Here is a 15,432-nt window from a genome sequence, read left to right on the forward strand (position 1 = left end):
CAGCGCTATTATGGATTTATTTAAAGATCTACTTTCTTTTACCTCTGTTGTTTGAGGTAGGAGAGAGAGGCACCGTACACAGATGGCAGTCTGATGTCTGGCCTTAGTGGCTCCTGAGAACCTTTCTGTTGTCTTGACACCGAAAGCTGACTTGGCTCAGCATAGAATTCTTGAGTCACAATCATTTTCCCTCAAAACTCTGTAGAACATGACTACACTGTCCTTTAACATTTAGTATTTCATGTGGTAATTCTTATGCCATTCTGATTTCTGATTCTTTTTTCTTTTTAGGTAACCTTTTTTTTTTTCCTGCCTTAATGTTTTCTTGTTCTTTACGTTCAAAAATCTTAACCAGGATATGTATACATATGGAAAGCTTGGTGTTACTTTTGCCTCATTAAGTCAATTTAAAATTATATGATTTAAGGGTCAAGGCTTCCTTCACTTCAAGGAATTGCATTTGCACCTTTGTCTAAAATCAACTGACAATATATGGGTCTATATCTAGACTCTATTCTGTTCCATCTCTCTTGACATCAGCAATCTCATACTGTCTTGATTACTGTCCAACTTTACTTTTACAAAATTCTAGGTTGTTGGCACTTCCATATGGACTTTAGGAACAGCATATCAATTTCAACTACCAAAAAAGTTTGCTGAAAATTTTATTGAGATTACACTGAATCTATAGATCAATTTGAGTGTGGAATTCACATTTTAATAGTTTTGAATCTTCTGATTCACGACCTTGGTTTATCTCTTCATTTATTTAGGTCTTTAATTTCTTTCAATAATGTTTTGTAGTTTTTAGTGTACAGATCTTCCACATATTTTTTGTCAGAGTATTTCATATTTTTGATGCTATAATAAATGATATTTTTAAAATTTCAATTCCCAATTGTTCAGTGCTATGAACAACTGACTTTTAATACATTTGTTTAAGAGCACTTTTAGGTTCACAACAAATACAATTGGTTTTTACATATTGATCTTATATCCTTCACTTTGCTAAACTCTGGTAGCTTTTTGGATGATCCCACAGGATTTTATACACAATCATGTTGTCTGCAAAATAAAGGCAGTTTTATTTCTTCCTTTCCAATCTGATTACCTTTTACTTCTCTCTTTTATTTTTTAATTTTAATCTTTGTAGTTCATTGAAAGAGGTGATCATCATTTAATGGCTGATTGTATCAAATCTGAAAAACATTAGTATAATCAATGAGCAAAATTATGATATAGATGCAAGTGAGAGGTTTTTGTCTCATTTGCAATTTGCAGCATAAATTGATGAGGGAATGTTAACACAAGTAGTTTTGTAAGTTATACATGTAAAGGGCTGAATCATCGCAGTCATGAGGTTCTGACTCTAGAAATCTGTTACTAAAAGTATACAATTTGACTTCAGGAAAAAAATCAACAAGTGATAATAAATCAGATTTTAGGTTGGTTACTGGACTAGATTAAGCATGGTAAGGGAAGTCTGATATTATGCTTCTTCTTTGACATCGTTGCCCCATTCAGGAGTGTGGTAGGTTTACCGATGGTGTAAGGGATAATTACTTCTATTTCTTAACTTAGTTCACTGTCTAAAACTTCCAGTACAATGTTGCATAGAAGCAATGAGGGCAAACATCCTTGCCTTATTCCTGAATTTAAGGGGAAAACCTTCAGTATTTTACCATCGGGTATATTGTTAGCTCTAAGTTTTTCATAGATGTCCTTCATCAGGTTGAGGATGTTCTAACTACTCCTAGTTTGCTGGGAGATTTTTTTCAGGAACAGATGTTGATTTTGTCAAATGTTTTTTATGCATCTGTTGAGATAATCATATGACTTTTGTTTTTTAGTCTATTAATATGGTGAATTATATTGATTGGTTTTTGAATGTTGAATCAACCTTGCATTCCCGAGGGTAAACTCCTTTGGTAATGATGTATTATCTTTTTATATGTTGTTGTTTTCAATTTGCTAAGATTTTGTAAATAATATTTGCATCAATGTTTATGAGGGATGTTGTTTTGTAGTTTTCTCATGTCATCTTTGTCTGGTTTTGATATCAGATAATGCTGCACTCATAAAACAAGATGGGAAGTATTTCCTCCTTTTTTTCTGGAAGAGTTTGTGTAGAATTGGTATTATTTCTTCCTCAGAAGTTTGGTAGAATTTACTAGTAAAGCCATGTGGACCTGAAGTTTTCTTTGTGGGAAAGTTAAATAAATTCAATGTCTTTAATAGATATAGAGTTATTCAGGTTATATATTTCTTCTTGCATGAGCTTTGGTACTTTGTGTCTTTTAAAGATTTTGTCCATGTCATCTACGTTGTCAAACTTATCCGCATAGCATTGTTCATAATGTTCCCTTATTTTAGTATCTATAGAATCTGCATCAGTCACCTTTATCATTCTTGATATTGATAATTCGCATCTTATTCATTTTTTCCTGATCTAGTCTATCTAGAGGATTGTACACTTTGTTGAGCTTTTGGTTTTATTGACTTTTTTCTTTTCTTTGTCTGTTTTCTATTTCATTTCTTTTCACTCTGATTTTTAAAATTTCTTGTGCTTACGTTGGCTTTTATTTGCTCTTCCATTTCTAGTTTCTTAAAGTAGAAACTGAGGTCATTGATTTGAGACATTTCTTATTTTCTTTTTTAATTAATTATTTATTGAAGTATAGTTGATTTACAATGTTGTGTTAATTTCTGGTGTAGAGCAAAGTGATTCAGTTATACATATTCTTTTTTATATTCTTTTCCATTACAGTTTATTACAGGATGTTGAATTATAGTTCCCTGTGCTATACAGTAGAACCTTGTTTTTTATTTTTTAATTTTTTTTTACTTTTTGGCTGTGCCACGTGGCATGCAGGATCTTAGTTCCCTGATGCCCCCATGCCCCCTGCAGTGAAACCCACGCCCCCTGCAGTGAAAGTGCAGAGCCTTAACCACTGGACTGCCAGGGAAGTCCCATGTTTATCTATTTTATATATAGTGGTTTGTATCTGCTAACCCCAAACTCCTAATTTATCCCTCCCCCACCCTCTTTACCCTTTGGTAACCATAAGCTTATTTTCTAGAGACATTTCTTATTTTCTAATATAGGTGTTTTTAGTGCTATAAATTTCCCTCCATGTACTGCTTTAGCTGCATCCCACAAATTTTGATATTTTTTCTTTTCTTTCAGTTCAAAATGCTTTCTAACTTTCCTTTTGATTTTTTATTTCATATATATACATATATATATATATATGTATACACACACACACACACACACACACACACACACACACACACACACACATATATATTTTAGCTGCACTGCAAATCCTGTGGGATCTTAGTTGCCTGACCAGGGATTGAACCCAGGCCCTTGGCAGTGAGCACAGAGTTCTAACCACTAGACTGCCAGGGAATTCCCTATTTCACACATATATTATTTATGTATTTATTTATTTTTGAATTTTATTTTATTTATTTTTTTTATACAGCAGGTTCTTATTAGTTATCCATTTTATACATATTAGTGTATACATGTTAATCCCAATCTCCCAATTCATCACACCACCACCTCACCTCCCCTGCCACTTTCCCCCCTTGGTGTCCATACGTTTGTTCTCTACATCTCATACACATATATTATTTAAAGGTGTGTTGTTTAGTATCCAATTATTTGGGGATTTTTCTAGGATCTTTCTGTTACTAATTTATAATTTAATTCCATGTGGTCAGAGAATGTACTTGAAATTACTTAAATCTTTTATTTTTTTTTAATTTTATTTATTTATTTATTTATTTTTTAACATCTTTATTGGAGTATAATTGCTTTACAATGGTATGTTAGTTTCAGCTTCACAACAAAATGAATCAGTTATATATATACATATATTCCCATATCTCTTCCCGCTTGCGTCTCCCTCCCTCCCACCCTCCCTATCCCACCCCTCCAGGCGGTCACAAAGCACCGAGCTGATCTCCCTGTGCTATGCAGCTGCTTCCCACTAGCTATCTACCTTACGTTTGGTAGTGTATATATGTCCATGCCTCTTTATCGCTTTGTCACCGTTTACTCTTCCCCCTCCCCATAGCCTCAAGTCCATTCTCTAGTAAGTCTGTGTCTTTATTCCTGTTTCACCCCTAGGTTTTTCATGACATTTTTTTTTCTTAAATTCCATATATATGTGTTAGCATACGGTATTTGTCTCTCTCTTTCTGACTTACTTCACTCTGTATGACAGACTCTAGGTCTATCCACCTCATTACAAATAGCTCAATTTTGTCTCTTTTTATGGCTGAGTAATATTCCATTGTATATATGTGCCACATCTTGTTTATCCATTCATCCGATGATGGACACTTAGGTTGTTTCCATCTCTGGGCTATTGTAAATAGAGCTGCAATGAACATTTTGGTACATGACTCTTTTTGAATTATGGTTTTCTCAGGGTATATGCCCAGTAGTGGGATTGCTGGGTCATATGGTAGTTCTATTTGTAGCTTTTTAAGGAACCTCCATACTGTTCTCCACAGTGGCTGTATCAATTTACATTCCCACCAACAGTGTAAGAGGGTTCCCTTTTCTCCACACCCTCTCCAGCATTTATTGCTTCTAGATTTTTTGATGATGGCCATTCTGACTGGTGTGAGATGATATCTCATTGTAGTTTTGATTTGCATTTCTCTAATGATTAGTGATGTTGAGCATTCTTTCATGTGTTTGTTGGCACTCTGTATATCTTCTTTGGAGAAATGTCTATTTAGGTCTTCTGCCCATTTTTGGATTGGGTTGTTTGTTTTTTTGTTATTAAGCTGCATGAGCTGCTTATAAATTTTGGAGATTAATCCTTTGTCAGTTGCTTCATTTGCAAATATTTTCTCCCATTCTGAGGGTTGTCTTTTGGTCTTCTTTATGGTTTCCTTTGCTGCGCAAAAGCTTTTAAGTTTCATTAGGTCCCATTTGTTTACTTTTGTTTTTATTTCCATTTCTCTAGGAGGTGGGTCAAAAAGGACCTTGCTGTGATTTATGTCATAGAGTGTTCTGCCTATGTTTTCCTCTAAGAGTTTGATAGTTTCTGGCCTTATATTTAGGTCTTTAATCCATTTTGAGCTTATTTTTGTGTATGGTGTTAGGGAGTGATCTAATCTCATACTTTTACATGTAGCTGTCCAGTTTTCCCAGCACCACTTATTGAATAGGCTGTCCTTTCTCCACTGTACATTTCTGCCTCCTTTGTCAAGGATAAGGTGACCATATGTGCGTGGGTTTATCTCTGGGCTTTCTATCCTGTTCCATTGATCTATATTTCTGTTTTTGTGCCAGTACCATACTGTCTTGATTACTGTAGCTTTGTAGTATAGTCTGAAGTCAGGAAGCCTGATTCCTTCAGCTCCATTTTTCGTTCTCAAGATTGCTTTGGCTATTCGGGGTCTTTTGTGTTTCCATACAAATTGTGAAATTTTTTGTTCTAGTTCTGTGAAAAATGCCAGTGGTAGTTTCATAGGGATTGCATTGAATCTGTAGATTGCTTTGGGTAGTAGAGTCATTTTCACAATGTTGATTCTTCCAATCCAAGAACATGGTATATCTCTCCATCTATTTGTATCATCTTTAATTTCTTTCATCAGTGTCTTATAATTTTCTGCATACAGGTCTTTTGTCTCCTTAGGTAGGTTATTCCTAGGTATTTTATTCTTTTTGTTGCAATGGTAAATGGGAGTGTTTTCTTGATTTCACTTTCAGATTTTTCATCCTTAGTGTATAGGAATGCCAGAGATTTCTGTGCATTAATTTTGTATCCTGCTACTTTACCAAATTCATTGATTAGCTCTAGTAGTTTTCTGGTAGCATCTTTAGGATTCTCTATGTATAGTATCATGTCATCTGCAAACAGTGACAGCCTTACTTCTTCTTTTCCGATTTGGATTCCTTTTATTTCCTTTTCTTCTCTGATTGCTGTGGCTAAAACTTCCAAAACTATGTTGAATAAGAGTGGTGAGAGTGGGCAACCTTGTCTTGTTCCTGATCTTAGTGGAAATGCTTTCAGTTTTTCACCATTGAGGACGATGTTGGCTGTGGGTTTGTCATATATGGCCTTTATTATGTTGAGGAAAGTTCCCTCTATGCCTACTTTCTGCAGGGTTTTTATCATAAATTGGTGTAGAATTTTGTCAAAAGCTTTCTCTGCATCTATTGAGATGATCATATGGTTTTTCTCCTTCAATTTGTTAATATGGTGTATCACGTTGATTGATTTGCGTATATTGAAGAATCCTTGCATTCCTGGAATAAACCCCACTTGATCATGGTGTATGATCCGTTTAATGTGCTGTTGGATTCTGTTTGCTAGTATTTTGTTGAGGATCTTTGCATCTATGTTCATCAGTGATATTGGCCTGTAGTTTTCTTTCTTTGTGACATCCTTGTCTGGTTTTGGTATCAGGGTGATGGTGGCCTCGTAGAATGAGTTGGGGAGTGTTCCTCCCTCTGCTATATTTTGGAAGAGTCTGAGAAGGATAGGTGATAGCTCTTCTCTAAATGTTTGATAGAATTCGCCTGTGAAGCCATCTGGTCCTGGGCTTTTGCTTGTTGGAAGATTTTTAATCACAGTTTCAATTTCAGTGCTTGTGATTGGTCTGTTCATATTTTCTATTTCTTTCTGATTCAGTCTTGGCAGGTTGTGCCTTTCTAAGAATTTGTCCATTTCTTCCAGGTTGTCCATTTTATTGGCATAGAGTTGCTTGTAGTAATCTCTCATGATCTTTTGTATTTCTGCAGTGTCAGTTGTTACTTCTCCTTTTTCATTTCTGATTCTATCGATTTGAGTCTTCTCCCTTTTTTTCTTGATGAGTCTGGCTAATGGTTTATCAATTTTGTTTATCCTTTCAAAGAACCAGCTTTTAGTTTTATTGATCTTTGCTATCGTTTCCTTCATTTCTTTTTCATTTATTTCTGATCTGATTTTTATGATTTCTTTCTTCCTGCTAACTTTGGGGGTTTTTTTTGTTCTTCTTTCTCTAATTGCTTTAGGTGCAAGGTTAGGTTGTTTATTCGAGATGTTTCCTGTTTCTTAAGGTAAGATTGTATTGCTACAAACTTCCCTCTTAGAACTGCTTTTGCTGCATCCCATAGATTTTGAGTCATCGTGTCTCCATTGTCATTTGTTTCTAGGTATTTTTTGATTTCCTCTTTGATTTCTTCAGTGATCACTTCGTTATTAAGTAGTGTATTGTTTAGCCTCCATGTGTTTGTATTTTTTACAGATCTTCTCCTGTAATTGATATCGAGTCTCATAGCGTTGTGGTCGGAAAAGATACTTGATACAATTTCAATTTTCTTAAATTTACCAAGGCTTGATTTGTGACCCAAGATATGATCTATCCTGGAGAATGTTCCATGAGCACTTGAGAAAAATGTGTATTCTGTTGTTTTTGGATGGAATGTCCTATAAATATCAATTAACTCCATCTCGTTTAATGTATCATTTAAAGCTTGTGTTTCCTTATTTATTTTCATTTTGGATGATCTGTCCATTGGTGAAAGTGGGGTGTTAAAGTCCCCTACTATGAATGTGTTACTGTCGATTTCCCCTTTTATGGTTGTCAGTATTTGCCTTATGTATTGAGGTGCACCTATGTTGGGTGCATAAATATTTACAATTGTTATATCTTCCTCTTGGATCGATCCCTTGATCATTATGTAGTGTCCTTCTTTGTCTCTTCTAATAGTCTTTGTTTTAAAGTCTATTTTGTCTGATATGAGAATTGCTACTCCAGCTTTCTTTTGGTTTCCATTTGCATGAAATACCTTTTTCCATCCCCTTACTTTCAGTCTGTATGTGTCTCTAGGTCTGAAGTGGGTCTCTTGTAGACAGCAAATATATGGGTCTTGTTTTTGTATCCATTCAGCCAATCTGTGTCTTTTGGTGGGAGCATTTAGTCCATTTACATTTAAGGTAATTATCCATATGTGTGTTCCCATTCCCATTTTCTTAATTGTTTTGGGTTCGTTATTGTAGGTCTTTTCCTTCTTTTGTGTTTCTTGCCTAGAGAAGTTCCTTTAGCAGTTGTTGTAGAGCTGGTTTGGTGGTGCTGAACTCTCTCAGCTTTTGCTTGTCTGTAAAGGTTTTAATTTCTCCATCAAATCTGAATGAGATCCTTGCTGGGTAGAGTAATCTTGGTTGCAGGTTTTTCTCCTTCAACACTTTCACTGCCACTCCCTTCTGGCTTGCAGAGTTTCTGCTGAAAGATCAGCTGTTAACCTTATGGGGATTCCCTTGTGTGTTATTTGTTGTTTTTCCCTTGCTGCTTTTAATATGTTTTCTTTGTATTTAATTTTTGACAGTTTGATTAATATGTGTCTTGGCGTATTTCTCCTTGGATTTATCCTGTATGGGACTCTCTGTGCTTCCTGGACTTGATTAACTATTTCCTTTCCCATATTAGGGAAGTTTTCAACTATAATCTCTTCAAATATTTTCTCAGTCCCTTTCTTTTTCTCTTCTTCTTCTGGAACCCCTATAATTCGAATGTTGGTGCGTTTAATGTTGTCCCAGAGGTCTCTGAGACTGTCCTCAGTTCTTTTCATTCTTTTTTCTTTATTCTGCTCTGCAGTAGTTATTTCCACTATTTTATCTTCCAGGTCACTTATCCATTCTTCTGCCTCAGTTATTCTGCTATTGATTCCATCTAGAGTACTTTTAATTTCATTTATTGTGTTGTTCATCGTTGCTTGTTTCATCTTTAGTTCTTCTAGGTCCTTGTTAACTGATTCTTGCATTTTGTCCATTCTATTGTCCATTCTATCTCCAAGATTTCGGATCAACCTTACTATCATTATTCTGAATTCTTTTTCAGGTAGACTGCCTATTTCCTCTTCATTTGTTAGGTCTGGTGGGTTTTTATCTTGCTCCTTCATCTGCTGTGTGTTTTTCTGTCTTTTCATTTTGCTTATCTTACTGTGTTTGGGGTCTCCTTTTTTGCAGGCTGAAGGTTCGTAGTTCCTGTTGTTTTTTGTGTCTGTCCCCAGTGGCTAAGGTTGGTTCAGTGGGTTGTGTAGGCTTCCTGGTGGAGGGTACTAGTGCCTGTGTTCTGGTGGATGAGGCTGGATCTTGTCTTTCTGGTGGGCAGGTCCACGTCTGGTGGTGTGTTTTGGGGTGTCTGTAGACTTATGATTTTGGGCAGCCTCTCTGCTAATGGGTGGGGTTGTGTTCCTGTCTTGCTAGTTGTTTGGCATAGGATGTCCAGCACTGTAGCTTGCTGGTCGTTGAGTGAAGCTGGGTGCTGGCGTTGAGATGGAGATCTCTCGGAGATTTTTGCTGTTTGATATTATGTGCAGCTGGGAGGCCTCTTGTGGACCAGCGTCCTGAAGTTGGCTCTCCCACCTCAGAGGCACAGCACTGACTCCTGGCTGCAGCACCAAGAGCCTTTCATCCACAGGGCTCCTTAATTTGGGATGATTCGTTGTCTATTCAGGTATTCCACAGATGCAGGGTATATCAAGTTGATTGTGGAGCTTTAATCCGCTGCTTCTGAGGCTGCTGGGAGAGATTTCCCTTTCTCTTCTTTGTTCTCACAGTTCCCAGGGGCTCAGCTTTGGATTTGGCCCCGCCTGTGCATGTAGGTCGCCGGAGGGCGTCTGTTCTTTGCTCAGACAGGACGGGGTTAAAGGAGCCGCTGATTCGGAGGCTCTGGCTCACTCAGGCCGGGGGGTAGGGAGGGTCACGGAGTGTGGGGCGGGCCTGCGGCGGCAGAGGCCGGCGTGACGTTGCAACCTGAGGCGCGCCGTGCGTTCTCCCGGGGGAGTTGTCCCTGGATCCCGGGACCCTGGCAGTGGCGGGCTGCACAGGCTCCCCGGAAGGGCGTGTGGCTAGTGACCTGTGTTCGCACACAGGCCTCCTGGTGGCGGCAGCAGCGGCCTTAGCGTCTCATGTCTGTCTCTGGGCTCCGCACTTTTAGCCGCGGCTCGCGCCCGTCCCTGGAGCTCTCTCAAGCAGCGTTCTTAATCCCCTCTCCTCGTGCACCAGGAAACAAAGAGGGACGTAAAAGTCTCTTGCCTCTTCGGCAGGTCCAGACTTTTCTCCGGACTCTCTCCCGGCTAGCCGCGGTGCACTAACGCCCTGCAGGCTGTGTTCACGCCGCCAACCTCAGTCCTCTCCCGGCGCTCCGACAAAAGCCGGAGCCTCAGCTCCCAGTCCCGCCCGCCCCGGCGGGCGAGCAGACAAGCCTCTCGGCTGGTGAGTGCCGGTCGGCCCGATCCTCTGCGCTGGAATCTGTCCGCTTTGCCCTCTGCACCCCTGTTGCTGTGCTCTCCTCCGCGGCTCCCAAGCTCCCCCACTCCGCCTCCCGAAGTCTCCACCCGCGAAGGGGCTTCCTAGTGTGTGGACACTTTTCCTCCTTCACAACTCTCTCCCGCTGGTGCAGGACCCGTCCCTATCCTTTTGTCTCTGTTTAGTTTTTTCTTTTGCCCTAACCAGGTACGTGGGGGGTTCCTTGCCTTTTGGGAGGTCTGAGGTCTTCTGCCAGCGTTCAGTAGGTGCTCCGTAGGAGTTGTTCCACGCGTAGATGTATTTCTGGTGTATCTGTGGGGAGGAAGGTGATCTCCGCGTCTTACTCAAATCTTTTAAATTATAGAGGCTTGTTTCATGGTTGAGAATGTGATCTTTCTTGGTAAATATTTCATGTGTGTGTGAAACTAAGGCATTCTTCAGTTTTAACCACCATAGTTTTGTAATTATTATTTAGTTACATTTATAGTAATTTGGGGAGGGTATAAAAGCTATTGTCTTGAATCAGAAGATGTCTATTTGACTTCTTCAGGCACCCTGAGGGCAGTCTGTGTGTCCTGTTTACATTTCTATCCCCTGAGCATTATTCCTGGACCAGAATGAAAGCTCAGCAGACACTGGTTGAATAAATGGATTACACTTAGAAATGGTCATTTTAAATGGTTATTTTAAAAACAAGATTATTGTGTTATGTGACAAGACTGAGTCTTATACACCTTTGTGTCTTTGTGTCTCTACAGGGCTTTGCATACAGCTTGGCACATTGCAGGAGCTCAGGCAGCATTGATGGCATTGAATGGAACAAAAGAGATACCTACAAAGGTGCTTTCTCTGACTGGTTGGGATTTAAAGCCACCCTGAGGCAATGACAAGCTACTCTGGCCAAGGTTGGAGAGGTTGTCCTGTCATAAAGCCCCCTAAGACATGATGTCACACACAGACAGTGCTCTCCTGTGAAAGGGAGGGGCTGTGCACTGGACTGCCAGACTTAGCTGAGCTCCGGTGCCCTTCTCAGTCTCAGTCCTGGAGCCTGAGGGGAGGTGAATAGGTTGCCTGTACACTGATATGGTCAAAGGATACTCTGCAAATCACTAACGTCATCAGGGTTGGTAGATTTGGTAAGCAGTTTCAAAAGGTTGCGCTCAGTAAACCACCCAAGCAGGTGAAAATTGTCTTTACGACTCCTAGCCTGCCTGTCCTGCATCCCTTTCTACTTGACGTTCCCCCTTTCCCCCTCTTCTTCTCTCACTCAGGACTCATTTTCTCTCCTCCAAACCTTCCCTCAGAAAAAGCCTGATAACTTTGCTCACACCAAGTTATAAATAACTAAAAAGCTTACTGTAGAGTATACTGCTAGCAGTATTCTCAGAGAAGGAAATTCAGTATGAAGGGAGGTGCTGTAGTTCCCTGCAGAGAGATGAAGTGAGCTGAGGCCCGAAAAAGTCCCACTGGATTTGGTGACTAGGAGCATATTGGTGACTTTGGTGAGAGAGGCTTCAGAGGTTGATGGGGACAGAAACAGATTGCAGTGGGCTGTGGAGTGAGGGAGAGGTGAAGAGGGGTGAAGATACGTACTGCAGTCAGCTCTCTCAAGGAGACTGGTGTGAAGGGTAGGGGACAATAAGGACTGTATCTGGAGAAGGGATATGGGTTCAAGGGAGAAGGCCTTTCTTTTTTTAGTGGAAGAGATGAGTGATATGTTTAAATACTGATGGGAAGGAGCCAGAAAAGGAAAGGATGAATATACAAGTGAGAGAGGGGACCTCCAAACACCCAGGTTATGAGAAGACCAGGTGAATGGAGTACGAGAGGGGGCTAGCCCCAGAGAGGGGGGCGCAGCCTCCTCCCCTGAAGAGGAAATGACCTGTGAGAAGCAGAGGATGGGTGAGTTTGGTGGCAGAAAGTCTAGGGAACACCCATCTGGTAGCGCGTGTGTTCCCTGGTGAAGGTGAGGAAGGCAGAGGAGGGGCTGGAGGTTTAAAGAGAGGTTCCGAAATAGTCCCTGTGGGGCTTCCCTGGTGGTGCAGTGGTTGAGAGTCCGCCTGCCGATGCAGGGGACACGGGTTCGTGCCCCAGTCTGGGAAGATCCCACATGCCGCGGAGCGGCTAGGCCCGTGAGCCATGGCCGCTGAGCCTGCGCGTCCGGAGCCTGTGCTCCGCAACCGGAGAGGCCACAACAGTGAGAGGCCCACGTACATCTAAAAAAATAAAATAAAATAAAAAAACGAAATAGTCCCTGTGGAGAATGGGGAACTCACTTGGGAAACAGAGGCTCACCAGGCCACACTGAGGTCCACCTCACCCTGGAGACATTGACTGTACCACAGTGTCAGTTTATATGCAATTTGACACTGAAGGTGGGATTCTAGACAGGGAATTTCTGAGGCAGCTAGGGAATCTCCCCCAGAACTCCCAAGATTATTCCCAAAATGCTGTATAACACAGAAAATACTTCAAACTGTTCGTAGTTTTTAATCCTTTTTATTTGCTATTATAATTAGCCACCTACACCTGGGGTCATTTTACACAAAATGTTTAACAGAGCTATACCTTTTTCCTTAATCCTCTCCCAACCCTGCTTTTCCCATCCTGATTCCCTGGGACCTACCTTTCCAGCTCTGAGGACGTTGAAACCAGCTTTTGTTTGGGGCTCTGAGGTCTTGGGAGAAATTCCTGAGCATTTTCCAAGCTCCTAGTGCTAGCCCACTCCATCCTGAGTTTAGCCTCCAGCTGTGACCAGCAGGCTCTCCCCTGGATGAACCCTGCTTGTGGGGGTCCTGCCATTCCCCCAACTGCCTCTAGCCCATTGCAATCCCTGCAAGCCACAGAGTAAAGGAACACCAGGACCCTGGGTCTATGTGATGCATTGACTGTTGCCATCTTTTCTTCTTAGACTGAAAATGGTGTTTGGTCTGTGCTGCCAGAGAGAGAGGTAAAGTTTAGGTGGGCCCTGTTACCATGCCCCAAAAGACCAGGAAAGGGGACCCCTCACTTGGTGCCACAAGGATGGGAAAATAGGGTTCTATATTCCCTTTTCCCTGACTGTTATAGTGTCTCTGGGACTCAGGGTCAGGGTGGAGGGTGTTATAGTGTCTCTGGGACTCAGGGTCAGAGTGGAGGGCCTGGTACTGACAGGTGGGACATGCCTGTGTGTGTGTAGGCAGGGAGCCATCATTCTGGCAGTGCTGAGATGCTCTGTTTGAGGGAGTTCCCTGGTTGCCTAGTGGTTAGGATTTGGCGCTTTCACTGTGGAGGCCCAGGTCGAGGAACCATCCTGCATGCAGTGCAGCACAGCCAAAAAAAAAAAAAAATTTAAAAAAAAGATGCTCTGTTTGTCCCAAGGGAGGGGTCCTAGAAGAGGAGGATGGACAATGAGATATTATTTCTAATCCAGGTTGTGGGATCTGTCAGTCCAGAGTAGGGAGGGCTTTGGAGGGCTTTGGGGGGAAGAGCTAATCCAGCACTTGAATGAATAACTATGAGTGTCCAGCCAAGGCTAAGTCCCTGCCTTCTGGCTGGAGAGGCAAGATGGACCTGTGTAAACAAGTAAAGAAGGAAAGGAGAAGGGAGTGGGTCAGGGGATCCTTGTGGGTTCCAGGCACCAAGTCTGGCTTTCTCAGCAGTAGGCAGAGGCACAGAGCATGCCGGCCAGTCAGCAGGGAGCCCAGGCTGAGCCCTGTTACTGCTGATGGATTCATTCATCCACAAGTATTGATTGGACGAGTGCTGGTGGAATAGGTCCTGGGGCTTGGACTGGGGAGGAAAACCAGCACCCACCGGTGAGGGCACGAGGCCCCAGCCTCACACTCAGCTCTGCTTTCCTTCCAGGCTATACAAGTTGCTGTATGTAGTACACATCTTCATTCTTGCAGGTAAGGGTCTGGGTGCTGGGGTAATTTGGGGATGATGGCAGGACCCCAGTCTCCAGCTACTCACTGGGATTCCCAGAGGCCCCCTCCTGAGAGTGCCATGTACCTGGCTCCCCAGGGCTGGTCACACTGCTCAGAGCCAAGGCTGGTCTTCTTTCCCCCTTTCTTCCCTCTGCACCTTCATGGTGAGTCTGGGATTTGAACCCATATCTCACTCTAAAATCCATGCATACCCCACAAAACCGGCAAACAAACCAAAAAACGCATACAACCAAATAATGTCCTACAGCAGTGATCTTCAAATTTTTGCTTGCATACCTTTTGAAAAACTATCCCTTCACACATTGTAAGTTAATATCTAATATCTTTCATCACACATTAAAATAGTTGAAAAGGATATAATTTCTGGCATATTGTAAATACTGACATTTAAAAATAATTACATCACTCTTTTAAACGTTTTAACTAGTCTTTCTTCATCTACCTGCAGGAGTGGTGTACTACTATTTTCAGGGGTGTGTGGGGAAAACAGCTCCTGACCATGAGATTGCTGGGGAATCATCACAGGTAGGGACCTCTGTCAGAGTTTAGAGGGACTGTCTCACTGTAGCAAAAACAGAGGCCATACTCCTTGATCTCAAATGGTCAACCAACTGTGTGTGTGTGTGTGTGTGTGTGTGTGTGTGTGTGTGTGTGTGTGTGTGTGTGTGTGTGTGAGAGAGAGAATGTGAGGGCTCTGGAGAAATTCCCTGTGTTCCTGGCAAAGTGTCAAACAGAGGCCCCACCTGCCATGGGCTGGCTGTAAGCTCACCTCAGAGCTCTGTAGCAGTGACCTAGACAAACCTAAAGGAACAGGTGACCCCTAATGCATGTGAGTAGCCCTGGAATATGGTTCGACACTCATATGTGAATCGGGTGGTGGTGAGCAGGACACCTGCCTGGGGTTACATACCCTCTTTAACGTCCCAGGTCCAGGAACCTATGGCAGAAGCCCCTCCTCCCAGCCCTCTGTCAGGAAAACACAAATGGACACTGGATGCCCACTGAGGGCCACGTGCTGGATTAGGTGTTGCCCATCTATTGAAACCTCGCAGCAACCCAGTAGCTCCCACTTTATAGAGGAGGAAACGTAGGCTCCCAGAAGAACAGTGACTAGACCCAGGCTGCCCCAGGTGACAGGACAGAGCCACATACCTGGTCTCTGGAGGCTTCCTGCTCTCCATCTAGTGCTATTGGGAAGAGAGGATTTTCGTGGGAATAAGCTTATCTGTGACCCAGCA

The 15,432-nt window shown here is 41.8% G+C and overlaps 1 protein-coding gene across 3 annotated transcripts in view; it reads left to right on the forward strand.

Moving 5' to 3' along the window:
• The window catches only part of LOC101273220 (uncharacterized), a 32,363-nt gene that overhangs the window by 11,821 nt on the left and 5,110 nt on the right, over positions 1-15,432 (forward strand). The window contains exons 1-5 of one of the 3 annotated variants that reach the window (XM_049694566.1): positions 10,211-10,232; positions 11,024-11,105; positions 13,177-13,215; positions 14,112-14,155; positions 14,643-14,719. In XM_049694566.1, coding sequence (XP_049550523.1) covers positions 11,080-11,105; positions 13,177-13,215; positions 14,112-14,155; positions 14,643-14,719 — 186 coding nt within the window. In that variant the 5' untranslated portion in view covers positions 10,211-10,232; positions 11,024-11,079. Of the gene's footprint in view, positions 1-10,210; positions 10,233-11,023; positions 11,106-13,176; positions 13,216-14,111; positions 14,156-14,642; positions 14,720-15,432 lie in introns of those variants that run through there. The other 2 variants (XM_004279549.4, XM_033405177.2) reach the window with 2 other exon arrangements.

The sequence above is a fragment of the Orcinus orca genome, chromosome 11 (genome assembly GCF_937001465.1).
Source record: "Orcinus orca chromosome 11, mOrcOrc1.1, whole genome shotgun sequence".
Taxonomy (NCBI): Eukaryota; Metazoa; Chordata; class Mammalia; order Artiodactyla; family Delphinidae; genus Orcinus; species Orcinus orca.